At 33.2% G+C, this 21,001-nt stretch overlaps 1 protein-coding gene and 1 long non-coding RNA gene across 2 annotated transcripts; both read left to right on the top strand.

Annotated features, from left to right (window-relative positions):
• The first annotated feature begins 760 nt into the window (after positions 1-760).
• On the top strand, positions 761-6,849 carry LOC109004875 ((+)-neomenthol dehydrogenase-like). The gene is made up of 10 exons (XM_035691389.1): positions 761-870; positions 1,028-1,274; positions 1,382-1,450; positions 1,774-1,950; positions 2,531-2,896; positions 4,143-4,165; positions 4,275-4,521; positions 5,145-5,192; positions 5,675-5,848; positions 6,205-6,849. The coding sequence occupies exons 1-10, from the start codon at positions 851-853 to the stop codon at positions 6,580-6,582; spliced, it is 1,749 nt and encodes a 582-aa protein (XP_035547282.1). The 5' UTR covers positions 761-850; the 3' UTR covers positions 6,583-6,849.
• Positions 6,850-13,698: 6,849 nt separating this feature from the next.
• On the top strand, positions 13,699-20,667 carry LOC109004877. The gene is made up of 3 exons (XR_001998374.2): positions 13,699-13,966; positions 14,318-19,463; positions 20,371-20,667. It is a non-coding gene; the product is annotated as an uncharacterized LOC109004877 (long non-coding RNA).
• Positions 20,668-21,001: the final 334 nt, after the last annotated feature.

The following is a 21,001-nucleotide window of genomic DNA, read 5'->3' on the forward strand; positions in this document are numbered from 1 at the left end:
AAACACCAACATTCCAAAATCTGTCTTGATTTGCAAAACTTCCCAAAACACCCCTCAGATACACTTTTTCTACAATAAAGGGCTGCATCTACCACACAGCCCGATTTGGATTCGAAATACCTCAGCTAATCTCAATTTATTACAAATTTTTTAAATTTTTAAATAAAATATAATAAATAATTAACTTTTTCAAAATTTAAAATTATAATAATATTAAAAAATAAAATTTTATTCAATTCATCTAAAATATTTAAGAATACTAATAATGACTTATTTATCTTTATCTTCATCTTCATATTTACATAATATGTTTTTAAATTTATTTATATTGACTTATATATCTCTAAATTTTTACATAACTATGAATAGTTAGAAAAAGTACTATTCACTCTCCAAACACTATTTTTAATATTTTTTCGCTCTCCTACCCATTAAAACTAACTTTGTAGAATTTATATTAAAATAATTTTGATATATAAAATTTGTATTGAGTTGATGATACAAAGTATTTTTTAATACATATTAATATTTATTGATAAAATTGATCATTTTGATATATGAAATTGATAATATTTAAATATTTAAATATATAAAATTAGTATTTTTGAGCACACGGTGCTAATTATAAAATAAATAATAATTTTAAGAAAAAAATAAAAATATTTTATATTATTTGATTCAAATATGTATAATTTAATGTGAGTTATTTTTTAATATATAAAATCATTCTTCAAAATATGTGATTTCAAAGACGTAAATAGAGAAACCAATGCTATGCTCTTACGTCTTTAGTTGTATCCCGACCTCCTTACTCATTTTCTCAATCCAAGTTTCCAAGTGCTAACCATCGATGGCTGAGGCAACAAAGAGGTATTTCCTCAATCTTCAGTTTTCAGTCCTTCCATGTTGTCTTTTACACTTCCTATCGAAATCTCAAACCACACGTATATATAGCACACCCATCTCTCTGATTCCTTCTTGTATTTTTTTTTTTTTTTTACTTTTTTGGATTGTTTTGCTTTTCCAGGTATGCAGTTGTTACAGGGGCGAACAAGGGTATTGGATTCGAAACAGTTAAACAGTTGGCTTCAAACGGGATCGTTGTGGTGTTAACAGCAAGAGATGAGAAGAGGGGTCTTGAAGCTCTCCAGAAACTGCAACACTCAGGTCTCTCAGATCGAGTGGTTTTCCACCAGCTTGATGTGTCTGACCCTGCTAGCATTACTTCTTTTGCAGATTTCACCAAAACCCAGTTCGGGAAACTTGATATCTTGGTATATATCATTCAAAGCTGATATTTTGGTCTCTGTTTTGGCAGATTCCATGTTTTTGTTGTTGGTTTTGCTGAATTTTCAGAAATCTTGAAAAAAAAACTGTGCAGGTCAACAACGCCGGGATTCCTGGAGCTATAGTAGATGGGGATGCTTTAGCAGCTTCAGGTCATGGTAAGGTATGTGTTTTTTTTCAGCATGATTTATTTATATGTTTCTTTGCCAGAAAGATAGTGAGTGGACTCGAGGAAAGTGATGTGCAATTGGGCAGACATGCATTATATATCTTTCCTTAGATGCTCTTTGATCATTGGCTGATAAACATATGCATACAAATCAAAGAAATTAATTTAACAAGGAATCTTAGGTGCTAAACGATGCGCATGCTTTCAATCCATTATTGTCCAGCTAAAGCCCTCTATGGGGATGGTGAGAATAATTACTGTTGATGGTTTGAAAAGGGCTAGAGGATGGTCAGATTTTTTTTTTCTTGTTGATGCAGGAAGGTGCCATAGTCGATATGAGCAAAATTTTTGTTCAGACTTATGAGTTGGCTGAAGAGTGCATTAAAACAAACTACTATGGCGCCAAAAGAATGATTGAAGCATTTGTTCCCCTCCTTCAGTTATCCAATTCACCAAGGATTGTTAATATTTCCTCTTCCAATGGAACCTTGAAGGTATAAATTAACAACTACAGATATATTTGGGCATGCAGCATCCACCTTGCTTATATTGAAGTCCTCTATAAGTTTTTAAATGGGTCTGAATCGAAAGTAGATATTATAACTAAAGTTGGTCTGTGTAAACATCCATGTGTACCATTTTTAGTTAATACCATTTATTGAAAATAAGTAATGTTTTATACCACGCTCTCATCTCACTTTTATTTCACTATATAAGAATCATCTAATAGTGATAAATGCGTCACATTTTATGTAATGGGATGAAAAGTGAGATTATAATGTAGCGTATAGAATTTTCCATTGAAAATTGTCCAAGTTGAGTTTCATCCATTTTGGAAGGGGTCATATCTTTTGCAAAATGGTAGAGATATAAGGGAAGTCCAAGCTAGGCATAGACCAAAATGATTAGTCAATACTGCAGTTGGAGTCTTTCCTAATAATTTAGATTGTCTTTACGAACCTATGGCATTTTAGAACCACTCCAATCATTAATATATATATATATATATATACACATACATCTGTGATCCAATTCCCCATTAATTTAAATGCAAGTTTCCATCTTGTGATTCAGAATGTACCAAACGAGTGGGCCAGAGGAGTGTTAGGGGATGCCGAAAGACTTACAGATGAAAGAGTGGACGACGTATTAGGAGAATATCTGAAAGATTTCAAAGAGGGACGCTTGGAATCCAAAGGCTGGCCGACTGCCTATGTGGTTTCGAAAGCAGCTGTGAGTGCCTATACCAGAATTGTGGCAAAGAAATATCCCTCTTTTCGAGTCAATTGCGTCTGTCCTGGCTATGTCAAGACAGAGATGAACCATAACAATGGCTTGCTAACGGTTGAAGAAGGTGCTGAAAGTCCTGTAAGGTTGGCACTGCTGCCAAACGACGGTCCTTCTGGCCTCTTCTTTGTTCGGAATGAAGTGTCCACTTTCGACTAAGAATTCTATGCCTATTTGTATTTCTACAGTCTCATCAGAAAAACGGGAGAATAAAGAAGCGATCCCTTTTCATCAATAAAAGACAGAAAAGTGATACGTACATGTATATCGAATCAGTGTGTTAGAAATAACAAAAATAAAATAAAATCATTCGAGACATTTTTTTAGATTCTAAATTCGATCCGGAGCAGCAGTGTGTTAGAAACGACAAGTAAAAAAAAAAAATAAAAGTGAAATTAATCGCACACTACACAAGATTTATGTGATTCCGCCTACGTTTACGTGGTTCAGTCTAAATCCACAGAATTATAGAAGCCTTTCAGATTATAATAATAATAAAAAAACAATACGACTCCCCTATAAAGAGATACAACCCATAAATTAATAAATAAACCTTAATCAGCGAGGATTGGATCGAGATCCAAAATGGGTTAGAGATTACAAGAGATTTAGATAGTAAGTTGAAATCAAATAAAATAAAAATTTAAATTTAAATAAAATATTATTTTATAATATTATTTTTATTTTAAAATTTTATAAAATTAAATATTTATTATATTTTATATAAAAATTATAATAAAATGAAATAAATTATGATGAATTTTTGAATTCAAACCTCTCCTCAGAGAGGATTAGTGGCGTTCACCACCCAAGCTATGGCCGGAGTAGTGATCGGAAGGTGTAAACTTAAGATTGGAGGACGTAAAACCAAGATTTTACGCCAAGTACCGATCCAAACTACTCACTAAAGTCTCGTCCACCCAATTTTGATTATTTGAATGTGATCAAAAATTGAAACAAAGAACTTATTAAATAAGAGGTTATATAAAGAGTTGAGGAAAAAAAAAAAAAAGAAACAAAAGAGGTTATATAAAGAGAAACGTTGGAAAAATCTGTGGAATTGGATCCCTGCATGAATCAAATAGTGACCTCGCATTAGTTCACGCACAAATTAATTCAGGAGGGAAATCAAGTTCAGTTAAAATCATTTTAGAAATAACTTTGATTCTTTAATTTTTTAAGGAATAATAAATTAAAACCATTTATATATTTTATATGTAAAACGAGAATCACTCGCTTCCAAATCTGTCTGTGCTTGCTAGACACCCACGTTGCCAGAACATTCACAGATTCTTTTTTTCTTCAGAACTCCAGAAGCTACCAATCCTAGGACGAGGTAAATCTGTCTGTGCTGAGTTCACGTTATCCATTTTCTCAATCAAAGTCCCAACTCTAATTTTCAATGGCTGAATCAACAAAGAGGTAACTTCTTCAGCCCTTCGATGGCGTATTTAAACTTTCAGTCACAGCCCCCAACCACATGTATAACACCCATCTCTCCCATTTTCTTTTGGGTGTTTTGCTTTTTCAGATATGCAGTTGTTACAGGGGCGAATAAGGGGATTGGGTTTGAAATAGTTAGACAGTTGGCTTCAAACGGGATCGTAGTGGTGTTAACAGCAAGAGATGAGAAGAGGGGTCTTGAAGCTCTGCAGAAACTGCAACGCTCCGGTCTCTCAGATCAAGTGGTTTTCCATCAGCTTGATGTGTCTGACCCTGCTAGCATTACTTCTTTCGCAGATTTCATCAAAACCCAGTTCGGGAAACTTGATATCTTGGTATATATCATTCAAAGCTGATTTCTTTATCTACTTTTTCAATCTTCCTGAACATCACGAAATTTGTTAAGTATCCTTCATGACAAGGTTGGACAGTTAGTTGAATTTTGATTTCTTGTAGGAACTCGTTGACTTCTTTTCTTAGTTATTATTGTTTTTATTATTATTATTATTTTGCGTCTTTCTTCCAGTATGAATCTTTTTCATGGGGGGAAATTTTTCATTTTGCACTTGAATTGCACTTGAATAATCTCTGTTTTTCTATTTGTATCCCAAATGATAAAGCTTGATAACTGACAGCCTAAACTACCAACTTCTAGTAATTTGTTATTACAGGTGAGATTGATACGAAGGGTGTAGGTACGAAGACAATTCTGCTGTTAATGAAATTCATATGATCTTGATACATTAATGGTAGAACTAACAAAAGTGGCTTATCAAGTTTATTATAACAGCTAATTATGCACTTCAGATCCCTGATAAAATTAAGATAAATCTTGTAATTAAGTTCTTATGGGTTAGAAATCCTTTAAATAACAGTAGGTATTCGATATCTTTTCATGCCTAAAATAAAATAGCTCATGTAGACAAACGGAATGATGAAATGTCAAAACTATGTGCAGGTGAACAACGCAGGGATTGGTGGAGTGAAACTAGATGCTGATGTTGGGGTAAGTACTTGTGAATAGTTAACTTATACTGGCTACAAGTGTATTTTTACTGTTTTTTTGAACAACTCTTGTTTGAATGTCATGGTTGCATTGCATCTTTTGTTTTGATTTAATTTTTATTTTTTATTTTTAAAAAGTGAACAGTAACCTGTAATTTTATAAATAGCCATCACTTATCATAGTTGGACTCCATCTTGTTGCTTACATTGAAGCACCCTCTTCAACAGGAATCTGATTGTCCTTAAGAAGAATTAAGGACAATCAGATTCTGCAAAGCACTAACATGGAAATGCTTTTTACCTTTTATATCTTTTGTTAAACACCTACTTTTCCTTGAGAAAACTTGGCATCTTTTAGGCTCTGTTTTATAGCCTTTTGGAGAGTGATTTTCTCTTTTCTCCATAGATTGCTGCAGTCTACCATGGTCTTCACAGTACTTGGTGATAGTAACCTAGGAGATTGACTTCTTGGTGCTGCTGCAGGCAGGAGCCGGAATTGATCGGAGTAAACTGATTCAGAATTATGAGTTAGCTGAAGAATGCTTGCAAACAAACTACTATGGTGCTAGAAGAATGGCTGAGGCACTCATTTCTGTCCTTCAATTGTCCAGTTCACCAAGGATTGTTAACATTTCATCGGCCATGGGGAAGTTAGAGGTATGAAAGTAGCACATTCTACCTATAGAAACACATTGTTAGCACCTTCTAAAGAAACTTGACGGAGTTTTACATTACTTTGGAAGGCTTGAAATTCGGGCAAGTTGGACCTCTAGCAGATGACTCAATTTGAATTTTAGATCATTGTAAAATGGGTGAAATACAGACCAAATTTTGGTTAATTCATCTCATTATCTGATCATGATTAGTCGACCAGTCAAAAATTATTTATTAACTTGATGAATTCACTTTGGGAAAATGCTGAAAAGTGACTAGTCTTTTGGATTATTCTACGTTATGTTATTTATCTTATATCAGTTTATTTTTTTTAAAACTTTCTTGCTTGTCTGTTTCAGAACATTCAAAATAAATGGGCTGAAGGAATTTTAGGTGATGCTGAAAACCTTACTGAAGAAAAAGTGGATGAGGTGTTGAAGGAGTTTCTAAAAGATTTTAAAGAAGGTTCTCTGGCATCCAAAGTGTGGCCAACTTTTCTATCTGCCTATACAGTCTCAAAAGCAGCCATGAATGCCTACACAAGAATCCTGGCCAAAAAGTATCCAAGTTTCTGCATCAACTGTGTCTGCCCTGGCTTTGTCAAGACAGATATTAATCGAAACACTGGCATATTACCTGTTGAAGAGGGTGCTTCAAGTCCGGTGAGGTTAGCCCTGCTGCCCAATGGCAGTCCTTCCGGCCTCTTTTTTATTCGGAAGGAAGTGTCTTCTTTCTGAGCATTACAATAAAATATATATAGCCTTTGTACGAGAGTAAATACAAAGAAATGGAAAGGCTATCTAAATATCTGTACTTTCAATTGGAGTAGCTGTTATATTTATACTCAATTACATGTTTATTCGAGTGTTGCTGCACTTGATCAGAAACTGGGATATATAGTTTACAGGTGAGATGAATATCTATATTTGTTAGGTTCGGTTATCTGGTTCTTTGTCACATTGTTGTTGTGCTTCAGCTTCTCATCCTTATGAGTTTGATCTTAAGTCATCTGTCACCTGGATTGTGTTGATGTTTATTGTTAGATCTACCCGAACGATAAAAACTATTTTACAATGAGCCGTATCATATTAAACCATATCAGTCTGTAACGTTACTTTTCTAAGATTTTTTTTAGGAAGCATTTTTCAAAAAGAATATTAGTTTAGATAAAAATAAAAATAAAAATCAGCATGTTCATCAACCTAAATGAAGATGCTTGACATGATGGTAATGCATGATGATTTATAAATTATAATTTCTCTTCTAATAGTTGATAACCTGACCACTAATCACTTTTCCCAATCTTAAAAATTAATTGATCATCATAAACAAATTAACGAGATGCAATCATTGAAATAGAATGAAAAAGGGAAAAAAAAGTTGTGATTGTCAAATTGTTACGGGGAAAAAGGGGATTGGATTTGAAACAGTCAGAAGATTGGCTTCGGAGAAAGGGATCGGAGTGGTGCTAACAGCAAGAGATGGAAGAGAGGCCCTGAAGCTCTCCAGAAATTGTAACACATCGGTCTCTCAGATCACTTGCTTTTTCATCAGCTTGACGTGTCTGATCCTGCTAGCATAACTTCTTTCGCAGATTTCATCAAAACCCAGTTCGGGAAACTTGATATCTTGGTATGCAAAGCTCATTAAACTTTCGTAATGTTTCTATCCCCTTTGATCATATAATCTTATTCATAATAAAATCGAGGCATGTGAAATAACTTCTTGTCTTAAAAATTTAAACTAATAGAAAGTGGTAGATTTATTTATTTGTATTATATTATTAAATGGGATAAAATGTAGATCAGTCAAAATTCGAATTCAAGACTTAATGTTCTAACATGGATTCTGCAAATGACATAGATTCAATGGATGACAGTGCATGGATGAAAGGTAAGCGACTTATTTTGCTAAGTCGACAATTATAAAAAGTACTAGAGGACTTGGTAGTGCCAATGACTTTTATTAAACCAAGGGATTGAAAAGTTTGGATGTCGCAGCTTGTGGATCTCCCAACCATGGATGCCGAAGATTCTTATCTACTGCCTGAAAGTACATATATAGAAAAATGAGCTTTAGGGGAGGTGGTTGATCGTAAAAAGATTACCCCCCTTAGGGCATCTCGATAGGATTTTGTTGGTGCTCCTATCCTTCAGAGTGAGTCCACCATAGAAAAACTCACAGTTAATAGGGTAATATGTGGTTAATTGTAGGGGGGTCGCAATTCATGTTTTTAAGTCGTATTTGTGTCGTGCCTAGTCATAAATATTTAACTATATAGGTCAATTCGAACTCGACTTGTTAAGCTAAATAGGTCAAACTTTCATACCCTAATTTGATACTTTTAGATAATGAATCGTGTCGTATTGTGTCATCCGTTTTGAATCGTTTAATAATTAATTAGAAATAGATAAACAAGACACGACTCATTTAAACTCGTTTCATGTAAATGAGTTGAACTAACACGCATAACACACTTGATCTGATTAACATAATTTTATATAAAAATTAAAATTTATATTTGTGAGAGACAGGAAGTGACTATGAGAGGGAAAAAAAAGGGGTAGGGAGTGGGGCGATGAGGGGGGGTTTCCATGAGAATTACGGGTGAGAGTTGGCCGGTCCGGACCCAAAAAATTGATCGTACTAGACCTACTAGGGACTGGGTTCGATCGGTCTCAGTCTAATTTCTATAGGAACGAATATTTTCAGTCCGGTCCCGGTCCAGGGGGTTTTTCACCCCGGACCGGATCGAATGTACATAAATAATATTTCTTTTATTATTTATAGATATTATTAATATAATAATTGTATATAATTAATTATATAATTTTCATCTAACCTAATCCTATCACTAACTCACCATTTAGTAATTATTAACTAATACTAATATTTATAATTTTATACTAATACTAATATTAAATCACTAATACTAATACTAATATATAGCTATACTAATAGTCTACTATTAATACTATTATATAGTTGTACTAATCACTATAATTAACATTAATATATAGCTATACAGAATACTTGTACAGTTGTACTAATACAATTAGTCTATTATATAGTCTAAATTCTAGTATAGGCTATATAGCTATATCTAATACTAATATTTGTATCAATACTAATACTCTAGTCTCTAATACCTGGGATACCAATGACGTATTTCAGGTGTGTATATATATATATATATATATATATATATATATTAATAATAATTATAGGCGGTATAATCAACTATATGCATGATAACAATTAATACATGCAGTATAACTGACCATATGTAAGAGTAAATAAAACAGTTAGAAAAGATATATAAAATCAACTTTATTAAGGACATAATACTTACAAGGAGATTAATTTTCAGAAGGGTTAGAAGCAAAAGACATTAAGAAAAGGAAGGTTGATTTACAAAAGATAGATTTTAGAAAGTGAGGAAGACAGAAAAGTTTGGATGAGATAAGAGGAGGCTTCAGATGAGAGATTCTGAATCCTCTTACTTCTTTACAGACTCCTTTATATAGACACTAGAATAGTACAAAACAGTAATTTTAATAGTACATGCTTATCTTCTTACGTCAATTATTAACACGTGAAGGTTAACAGTATATACAAAATCATTTGTCGTTTTCTTGGACAATAATCTTGGGCAGCGACAATAATTTAACATGAACAATGTAGACAATAATATGAGGTGAAAAGTATAGACAAAGTTCTTTGTTTTTACTCTTATGAGAAGATAATATTTCTGACGACTTCCATTTGCTATGCTAACTAAAAGTACTAATAATATTCTGGAATTACATAATCTGAGGGTCATAATTTGCTAATTCTAGATCGAATGGGTCTTAGGAATCCATCAAATGTACTGGATGGTAAGGTGAGTAGTCTTGAGAATGAAAGGCTTGTTGGAGAGGCCTGATGGACCGACAATAATGCAGGTTGGTGTAATGGAGATAATCTGATTGGATGTTGTGCATCTTCTTCATCATTGCTATATGAGAGTTGTTGTATTGCTTCAGCTAGTTTTTTCAATTCTTTCTTGCTGGTAATGAATGCTAATTGTGCCTGAAATCTGCTCCGCTAGACTAGAACTTCTGAAACTTTTGGTAATATATTTTTTCCACTATTTGACAGAGACTTGGTGAGCTAAAAACATAATGTTTTTTAGAACTTGGTGATTAGTTTTTCCATGACTTTTATAAACGTTAGCAACCATAATCATTTCTTGGAAATGATTTAATATTTCATACTCAGATAATCCATCTATATTCCATTCATATAATACATCTGGTGCAAAAGTAAATCTTACTATATGTTATCTTTCTTCGAATTGCATATCCGGTGGAGTAGGCCTTGGATACCAATTATGAGTAATAGAAACATGATGTTTATAATCTCTATCTGAAAAGCTATTACCGTGATCTTCTCTAATCTTATTTATTTGTAAATCTAAATTTTTAAATTAGTTTTCAATATTACTAATTTCAGAATCAGATAATACATGTGAGTCTATTTTACTTAATACATTAATATGGGGTTGTTTTGAGGTAGATGCGGTGTTAGTAATATTTAATTTCTCTAATTTGTTAGAGATTTGTTCTAATAAATCATTTTTATTTTTAGAAAGAAATAGTTTCTAGATGAGATGAGATTTCATGGGGAACAAATAAAGGAGTTTTTTTTTACTTCTTTAATAGTAGGATTAATAGGAGATATTTGAGTTTCTACTCTTTCTAATTCTTTACTCATAGTTTTTAGATATAAATTGGTGTAATTGTTTTGTTGGATTATATTGTCAGTGTTTTTACCTTCTACCTTCTACCTTCTACCTTCTATTGTATTATTATATTTTTTATTGGTGAAACTAATATTTGTGTATTTCTTTGATTGAACTTTATAACTTCAAAATGAGGGTATTTTTCATAAACAATTTGATTGTTTTTTTTCTTTAATCCATTGATTTGTAGTCATGTTTATGGTTGATAATTGGTTTGATTTATAGATTTCAAACTATGTAAAGAAATGTATATTAATCTGTATTTTTTCTAGTTACTCATAATATTTTTTTTTTGAATATAATCTCTTTTTATTTTTGTAAAAGTTGAGAAAAATATTAATCTTTTGTGACTATTTTCTTCTTTCATATGATCTTATTTGAGTTATTTTTTATTAATTTTAAATTTTTCTTTACTCAGTGTGTGTATTTGGGTACCATCTCCAATTACTTGTAAATATGTTGGAGAAAAAGGTTCATTTTCAAGATTATGAAAGGTGGATGCCTTATCTAAATGATTAATATTGGTGTATCAATAATATTTTCGAGAATAGTTTCCTAAATCTGTGTGTCTAGATTATGGGATCTGGTGTCAAAAGTTTGGGACCTGGTGTCAAAATTTTGAGATCTATTCCGAGAAATTGATGTAAGAACATATTTGAGTGTGTAATAACTAGAAGGTGTTGGAGAAGAATAATGTGATAAAGATCTTCTAAAAGATTGAAAAACAATTTGGACTGTTTCATCCATTTTTTATCTATATATTCAAGATCAATCTTTAAAATTATTTTCTATCTTAGGTAATAGAGTAATGTTCTCTAATTGTCATTCATTAGGGAGAGTAATTTGATTCCAATCAATTTGTTTAGGAATTTGTACACTAGAGTTTTGTGTACTAGATTATAATAACAATGTATATCCTTATGGACCGGTAATAAGAACTTGTGATTTTAATGTTATTTTCATTAGTTTATAATGAATCCTATATACTACTGTTAAAGGATGTGATCCTTTCATTATATGATAACTATCTGTTTTAATATTTAATGTTAAGGCATGTAAGATATTAGTATCAAATAATGATAGAGAATAATTGGGATAACAATTAAAATAAACTGGACCTTAGAACAAGATTGATTCACCATGCCAAGTAATGAATCATGAAAATTATAGTGTATTCCATCCCTTAGACAGATTAATACTAAGGTGTTTAATCCATTTCTAGTGAGTGATTTTATAGCTACTTGTATTAATCTAATATGTATGAAAGAATATTTCTCCTCTTTATGAAGTTTGATAGCTTCCTTTATTAATAGTTGTAATAATTCAGAATCATTATTTAAATTAATGATTTTTTCTTCTGTTTTAATAGAATAATTTGTAAGAAATGATAATTTAGAAGAAAAAGTAAAATGTTTGTATATTTGATTTTTTGAAACATTATGAATTTTCCAATCTTGTAAATTTCTTTCTATATCTATTATTGTAATATTCTTGATTGATGTTATCAGGTTCTATGAAGATAGTAGTAATGGATTCATTAGGTTTAAATAAAGAATTCATTGAGACAGATTTTTAAAGTAAAGATTTCATATATTCAAAGATAAATAAGTAGATTAAGAACTTGAGGGAACACCACCGGAACCACCTTTAAAGCTCTACAGCATAAATGGGTTGACTAACGGGTTTTTCATGACTTACCAACACAAGCTTCTGAATATACTTAATTTTCTTTTTCTATAGGTTATCTTTGTTAAAGATCTGTATCAATGACTTTTTTTTCTTCTTCTTTTTATTTTTTTTTATTTTTTTTATAAAGTAAGGATACTCAAATGATTTCTTACACTTTTAATTTCTTTTCTTAGAAAGTTATAATGATCTTTCCATTCCTCTATTGCCGCTTGTCTACTTTGATAAATATGATTAATAATATAAAAGATCTTAATAGAAAACAACAATTAATGAGACAAGACTATAAATTAATGATATATACTAAATCATTAATTCACCATAACTAATATTACTAATATATAGCTATACTAATAGTCTAATACTAATACTATCATATAGTTATACTAATCATAATAACTAAATCACTATAAGTCTATAACTATATATATTTAGTATCAATGTATTATTATATTCTTTAATGTATAACTATAATATATAGTACTAGTATGTATTAATACATTAACATATTATAAATTTATAGTATAAATTATAATATATGTATAAATTTATAATAGTAACAAAGTAACAATTAACATCATCAAAACTATAATATATAGTACTAGTATATATTAATATATTAACATATTATAACTTTATAAGAGTTGTAGTATAAATTATAATGTATGAATAAATTTATAATAGTAACAAAGTAATAATTAACATCATCAATATAATTATAACTAAACCAAATCACTATAACTATAATTACAATTAAATCACTGTAAGTCCGTAACTATAAGTCTATATATAGTATTAATATCACTATGATTAATGACTATATCACTATGAGTCTATGACCATATATTATTATATAGTATTAAATATTAATATCACTATTAGTATAGTATACCATTGACTCCTATCACTATTAGTCTATGACCATTAACTAATCTATGATATGAATATCAATTAAGTAACCTATCACCAATTCACCATTAACTAATTATTAACATCTACATTCTATAATCTAATTAAAGTTACTAGATAAATTGTTTAATATAGCTCATTAATACATTGACATACTCTAAGTTAATAACAAATTAGCAATTAACATCACCAATATAATTTTAATTATTTTTTTAACGAGTTAATTAAATAATCCACATTAAATAGTTTACTTAATTTTAATTTTATTAATTTAAATACTTTTTTTATTAATTTATGTGCTAAAAAGATAAAAGAATTGAAAAATCACATTTTAGTCATTATAGAAAAAGACGTCGTTTAGTGTGAAATTGGACCTAAACGGCATCAAGCAACCCAGTTTATTTATTTTTTTTACGTTTTGTTGAAACGACGCCGTTTTAACCTTCGTTCCGAAGGAAACCCCCCTAATCTCGATTCCACAACAGACCTCTCAGCTTTCTGACTCTCTCAAACGATTCAAAACCCTAGGGGTCGTGACTCCGTAGCTGCCAGGCTTACCTCTCCAGCCCCTCCCTCCGTCCGTTGCATCCGCTCCCCTCTCCAAGCACTTCATTGCATACCTTCCCCTTCTCCAGCCCATCCGTCGCATACCCTCCCACAAACTAGCCCCTTCGTCGTGATTCGCAGCCCCTGCCAGGCTACCCTCTCTAGTCCCTCTGTCGCTTCCTGGCATCAATTTGAAGGTTACTTCGTATGCCTCGATTTTCTTTTGTATTTTTTGTTGTTTTTAGATATTGTTGCATCTGCTTGTTTATACATTGCAAATTGCAATCTCTTTTTCCATTCGTGATTGTTTTCGGGCACGTTTATTTTGTAATTTTAAATTGATTTTTTAGTATCAATCACTTTATTTATTTTTCCATTCGTGAATCTTGTTGGCTGGGAAGAAAAAAGACCTCTCATATAGCTTAGGCAGAAATGTGGTTAACTTTGCTTGTTATACATTGATTTAGTTTTATTTTGTTGCTCTTATACACTGATTTGGTTTAATTGTTATACATTGATTTGGTTAACTTTGGTTGTTATTATTGCAGCATACCATTCCCAGTACTGCTGTTGCTACTATAAGTCGTGCTCATTCAGAAGATGAGTGTCATCCACTTTCTCTAAATTAGTTACATAAAGTTTGACCTAATTAGTCTAGAATATTCTTTCCCCTTTCTATTTCTGTTTTACTTGTTGCACTGACACCAACTATTGGTTCTGTTGTTAGGATAGAGGTAGCTGATTCTGTGATGCAGACTACTCAAATTGCTGTATATATATTTTTGGTTTTCCTGTATAAAAGGCATGATTGAATCGAATACAGAAGAAAATTTTTCCTCCTCTTGCCTTCTTTTCCCTTTTCTTACATGGTATCAAGAGCCCAGGTTTGTTTCTTGCTCTTGATTTCCTTTTTACTTCTTCTACAATGGAACAACCAAAGATGACACAAAAACCCCTTCCCCCTTCCTCAATTTTAGTGATCCAAACAACCCGTACAGAATTGATAGTGGAGACAATACCACCATCACACTCGTAACTGACCTTCTTACATAAGAAAACTATGTGACTTGGTCCTGAGCCATGCGACGGGCCCTCAGAGCAAGGAATAAACTAGGTTTTATCAATGGTAGCCTCTGCAAACCTGCTTCATCTAAGGATACCTTATTTAGTGCATGGGAGCGATGCAACGACATGATTGTGACTTGGATTCAGAACTCCATCAGCACCACAGTGAAGTCAAGTGTAGCCTTTGGGGATGAACTCGCTGTGTATGATCCAATGCCTACCTGCACATGTGGACAACTAACCATTATGAATGCTAGATATCAAAGGGACAACGTAATCCAATTTCTCATGGGATTAAATGATAAGTACTCTAATGTTAGAGACCAGATTATGATGATAGACCCAATTCCTTCTGTTAATAAAGTTTTCTCACTTATACAGCTGCAAGAACAACACCACCAGATCATATCTGCTTTCCCAAACCCTGAGTCCATGGCCTTAGCCACCCACTGTCGCATACAAGGACATACCCTTGAGACTTGTTTTAAAGTTGGAAATGCACAAGTGCCTAGCTATACTCATTGTAAGCAAATTGGTCATGTAGCTGAAAAATGTTATAAGCTACACGGTTACCCTCCAAGTCACAAGTTTTACAAGGGGAAGAATGTTGGATCCTATGTTAATCAAGTGAGTCTAATTTCAGATTCTAACTAGGAAGAAATTAATGAAAACCAAGTGAGTTTCACTAAAGCACAATATTAGCAGCTTATGGCTTTACTTCAAAGCAAGGATACTTCGACTGCTTGCCCTTCTGTGAACTATGCTCAAGTTATTCATCAACCTGTGAGCCAAAAGCTTCCAAAATCTATGGCATTCCTTTTGCCCTTTCATCTTTTGCACGTAAATCCATTTATCATACTGATATACCTTGGATCATAGACTCGGGTGCAACAGATCATATGATATGTAGTACTACATTTTTTTCTTCAAATATTTCCAAGGTTTCATACTCTGTTAAACTCCCAAATGGAACCTCTATTCCTGTTAGTCACCTAGGGAATGTGCAAGTCACTAATAACATCCTACTAAAGGATGCTTTATGTGTACCTTCTTCTTGTTTCAATTTAATTTCAGTAAAAAGACTAACAAAATCACTTACCTGTTGTTTGGTTTTTATGTCTAATCACTGTTTCATCCAGGACCTTTCCACTTGGACAACGATTGGGATGGTTGAAGTCAAAGGCAGCCTATATCATCTCTTGCCGGTGGTTATCTATCCAAATGCCTTTATTGAAGCCTTATCTTCCTTACCCTTTAACTCTAAACCTTTTGCTGCTTCTGTCATGACTGGTAGTAATAGTTCTGAACTTTGGCATTGTCGCCTTGGTCATGCCTCAAATTCTAGATTGGTTTTGATTGATGATTCAAATGTAAAAAGACAATTTCAATGTTAGTAAAATTTCTCCTTGTCCAGTTTATCCTATTGCTAGGCAACACAGAAATTCTTTTCCTATCAGCCATCACAAGTCTACTTCTATTTTTGATTTAGTACATGTTGACATTTGGGGCCCATGTTCAATACTTGCCTATGATGGAACCAAGTATTTTCTGACTCTTGTAGATGATTTTTCATGAACAACTTGGGTTTATTTACTGCATGCAAAATCAGAAACTAGAACTTACATTGAATCATTTTATAATATGGCAGCAACCCAATTTGACACCAAAATCAAGTTATTCGAAGTGATAATGGGGCTGATTTTCAAATGGTTGAATTTTTTAATAAAAAAGTCATCATTCACCAACGTTCTTGTGTTGAAACACCTCAATAAAATGGCATTGTTGAGAGAAAACATCAACGCATTCTTAATGTTGCAAGAGCATTAAGTTTTCAGTCAGGATTACCTTTACATTTTTGGAATGATTGCATTTTGACAACTGTCTATCTTATTAATAGAACTCCTACCCCTATTCTTGACAGCAAAACCTCATATGAAATTTTATTTTCCACTAAACCTACATACCATCATCTTAAAGTTTTTGGATGCTTGTGTTTTGCAACTACCTTGTCCCATGGTCGTAAGAGATTTGATCCAAGAGGCAAAAAATGCATGTTCCTAAGCTATCCTTTCGGGGTCAAGGGATATAAGCTACTTGACTTAGAGTCTCATACTACATTTGTTTCTAGAGATGTTAGTTTTATGAAAATTCTTTTCCTTTTCTTAACACTTCTCACTCTGATCATCCACCTATTATTTCCCAACCTCCACCTATTTTTACTGCACCTAAACTAGATTCACTTGATTCTTCAACCTTTTCTCCTACTTTACCTACACCTACCATTGATCCTTCTCCAACTCCATTAGTTTCATCTGTTGAACCACCTACAAACAACACTTGTCCACCCCCTATACTTTTCGTTCCATACCATCTGCACCCATTTCTGAAACTACATATACTGTTTCTTCATCTTCACCTTATCTTCGAAGATCAACCAGAACTAGAAATGCACCTACCTACCTCCAAGACTTCCACTGTCAACAGGCTTCTTTGGCCTCAACATCACAATCTTTGGCTCAGGTAACTCCATCTTCTACTTGTCTATTCCCTTTTACGTAACTACTTGACCTATCAGCATTTCTCTCCCACTTTTCAAGCCTTTTCTTCATCTCTCTCTACTGTTTGTGAGCCAACCTCCTATTCTCAAGCAATCAAAGATCCCGATTGGTGTAAAGCCATGAATGCTGAGTTAGATGCTTTGGAACAAAACAAAACTTGGATCCTTTCAGACCTTCCTCTTGGTAAAGAATCTATAGACTGCAAGTATGTATATAGAGTAAAAAGAAACTCAGATGGTAGTGTGGAAAGGTTGAAGGCCCGATTGGTGGCTAAGGGTTACACCCAACAAGAGGGGATTGACTATACTGAAACATTCTCATCAGTGGCTAAAATGGTGACTATCCGCTATCTTTTATCTATAGCTACCATTCATGGATGACATTTACATCAATTTGGTGTAAATAATGCCTTCCTCCATAGTGACTTGGAAGAAGAAATCTTTATGAACAGCCACCAAGATATTCTAAAGGTGGTCCTCACCAAGTCTGCAAACTTCAAAGGAGTTTTTATGGATAAAAACAAGCATCAAGACAGTTGTATGCCAAACTTACTGCTTGCATGTTAAATTTTGGTTTTTCCCAATCCAAAGCAGATTATAGTTTATTCATTAAAGCTACTGATAGCTCTTTTACAGCTCTTCTAGTGTACGTTGATGATATTTTGATAGCCATTGACTCTCTTGATTCTATAGCTGCTCTCAAAATTTTTCTCAATGACAATTTTAAGATCAAAGATCTTGGCCCTCTTCGATTTTTTCTTGGCACTGAGGTGGCCAGATCTTCTAAGGGAATTCATATTTATCAGCGCAAGTATGCCTTAGAAATACTTGCAGACTCTGGCTATTTGGGATCTAAACCAGTCAAGGTTCCAATGGACCAAAATTTGAAGCTCAACAAAGATTTTGGTCTTGAGTTTCAGGACCGCTCTTCCTATCATAGATTAGTTGGAAGGCTTCTATACTTGACAATAACTCGCCTTGATCTTAGCTTTGCAGTCCACACACTCAGTCAATTCATGTCAAGGCCAATCACGACTCACATGGCTGCTGCTCACAAGGTCTTAAGGTACCAAAAGGCTGCTCCTGGCCAAGGACTCCTTCTTGCTGCTCACTCTTCTTTGCAATTAGTTGCCTACTGTGACTTTGACTGGGCTTCTTGCCCTGACACTCGGAGGTCAGTCACAGGATACTGCATTCACCTTGGCAACTCACTGGTTTCATGGAAATCTAAAAAGCAGACAGTGGTTTCAAGGTCCTTTGCAGAAACCGAGTACAGGTCTATGGCTGCAACATGTGTTGAAATCACTTGGCTTAAATTTTTTCTTGTTGACTTTCATGTTCTTCATCCACAAGCTGCCCACCTTTTCTGTGGTAATTAGGCCGCCATCCACATCGTTGCAAATCCAGTTTTTCACGAGTACACCAAACACATAGAATTGGATTGCCATCTCATTTGAGATAAAATCATGGATGGTTCCATCTCCACATCTCCTGTTCCCACCCATCTACAAGTTGCTGACCTTCTCACTAAGGCTTTCCCTTCAACTCTCCTCTCACCTACTCAAGATGTGAATAGTATACTACTATTCTCCATCTTGTGGGGGGTATTGCAGCATACCATTCCTAGTACTGTTGTTGCTGCTACAAGTCATGCTCATTCAGAAGATGGGTGTCGTCCACTTTCTCTAAATTAGTTACATAAAGTTGGACCTAATTAGTCTAGAATATTCTTTCCCCTTTCTATTTCTGTTTTACTTGTTTTGCTGTACACCAATTATTGGTTCTGTTATTTTTCTTGTTAGGATAGTGGTAGCTGATTCTGTGATGCAGACAACTCAAATTGTTGTATATATATTTTTGGTTTTCTTGTACAAAAGGAATGATTGAATCGAATACAGAAGAAAAATTTTCCTCCTCTTGCCTTCTTTTTCCTTTTCTTACAGTTATACTTTGATTTGTTTTTATTTTGTTGCTCTTGTACATTGATTTGGTTAACTTTTTTTGGCCTGGTTGGATGGAAGTGTGTAGGCAATCAAGTGTGTTCTGACTTGTGTAATTAAATAACCAATGTGGTACGTCATATCGTCTGTTACATGTTATTCTGTTATATGTCATGAATTTCATACCATATGATACACGTTTATCCATTATATGTCACAAATTTCCTATCATTTGTTACACGTTTAATTATTACATGACATGAATGTCATGTCTTCATGTTTGTTACATGTTCATCTATTTCATGCTATGAATGCCACGTCATCAGTTACATAGTTATTTGTTGCACGACATGGATACATGTCATGAGTCACTTGAGTCCATGAAGAAATATTTTTTCAGTCAGTCATGCATGGGATACTCGTGGCGTAATCACTATGATTGTATGAGTATCTCCATTAATAATTTATATAAGGTACATATGGCATAATCACTCAGATTGTTAGAGTACCTTTATTAAAAATGCTTATGGAATAATCATTCTAATTGTTAGAATATTTTCATTCCAACTATTACAAGATACTCCTGGCGTAATCATTCTAATTGTTAGAGTATCTTCATTAAAATACATATGGGGTAATCATTATGATTATCTGAGTATCTATAATGGAATACTTTGGGCAGAATCATTCGATTGTTCAAATATTCCTAACAAAACAATTCACAAAATCATTTTGTTTTTCAGAACATTCTATCAAGGAACATGTGTATATTAACAAATTTTCAAGTTCATGTTACGTTCATGTCAAGTTATGTCACTTTCATTTTAGTTCATTTAAGTCATATATGTCCATGTTTCAGTCGCGTTATTTTCAATCAAGCATAAGTCATGCTATTAGTTATGTCATGTCATGCATAGTCATGTTCCTATCACAATGCATCCATGTCATTATACTGCTGGTAGCTTTGTAGCTTCCTTTATGAGATTTGTAAACAAATCTTACTTGGTAATCCTAGCTATTATTTCCTCTCAAATGGTAGACGATGTGTCAAGATCTCAAGGACCCGCGCCCAGTCGACTGGTGGAGGTTGAGTAGTCTGTAGTGAGAAGGCGGCAATGAGGCACTAATAACTTCTGTTATCCACTCTGTGGACGTAATCTTAGACATCATAGCTAAGTTGGGTGAGTGGCTCAACAACTTAATGCTGTATTTTTGTTTCCAGGCTATATTTATGTACCTCTGTCTCTAGTACTTATGTTGTTACAGACCTGTTGGACAAGTTCTGTAACCATTATGGATATTTGTCATTATGTGAAGGTTTTGAAGTATGTCTATGTTTTTGGGATATAGTACTGGTACATTGTATTGCTCAAAGAAAAAGAATATCTGCTACGAATATTGCATACTGTTAGATGCATGCTAAGTGTACTGTATCTTATCTGTCATGAATGGGATCTATCAAATCCCAAGCATGGTGGTTTAGGGCGTCATAGTTATATCCCGAGCATGCTACTAACAATATGCAATAACCCAGCAGATAATAATTTTTTTTAACAACATACATTATATCAAAATGCTAATCCCAAAACATAATTTCATTCCTTTCATATTCACCTAATCAAAAGTCACATCAAAAGTCAACAAAAATAAACATAGTACTGTAGTCGGAA

This window comes from Juglans regia, chromosome 7 (assembly GCF_001411555.2).
Source record: "Juglans regia cultivar Chandler chromosome 7, Walnut 2.0, whole genome shotgun sequence".
NCBI lineage: Eukaryota > Viridiplantae > Streptophyta > Magnoliopsida > Fagales > Juglandaceae > Juglans > Juglans regia.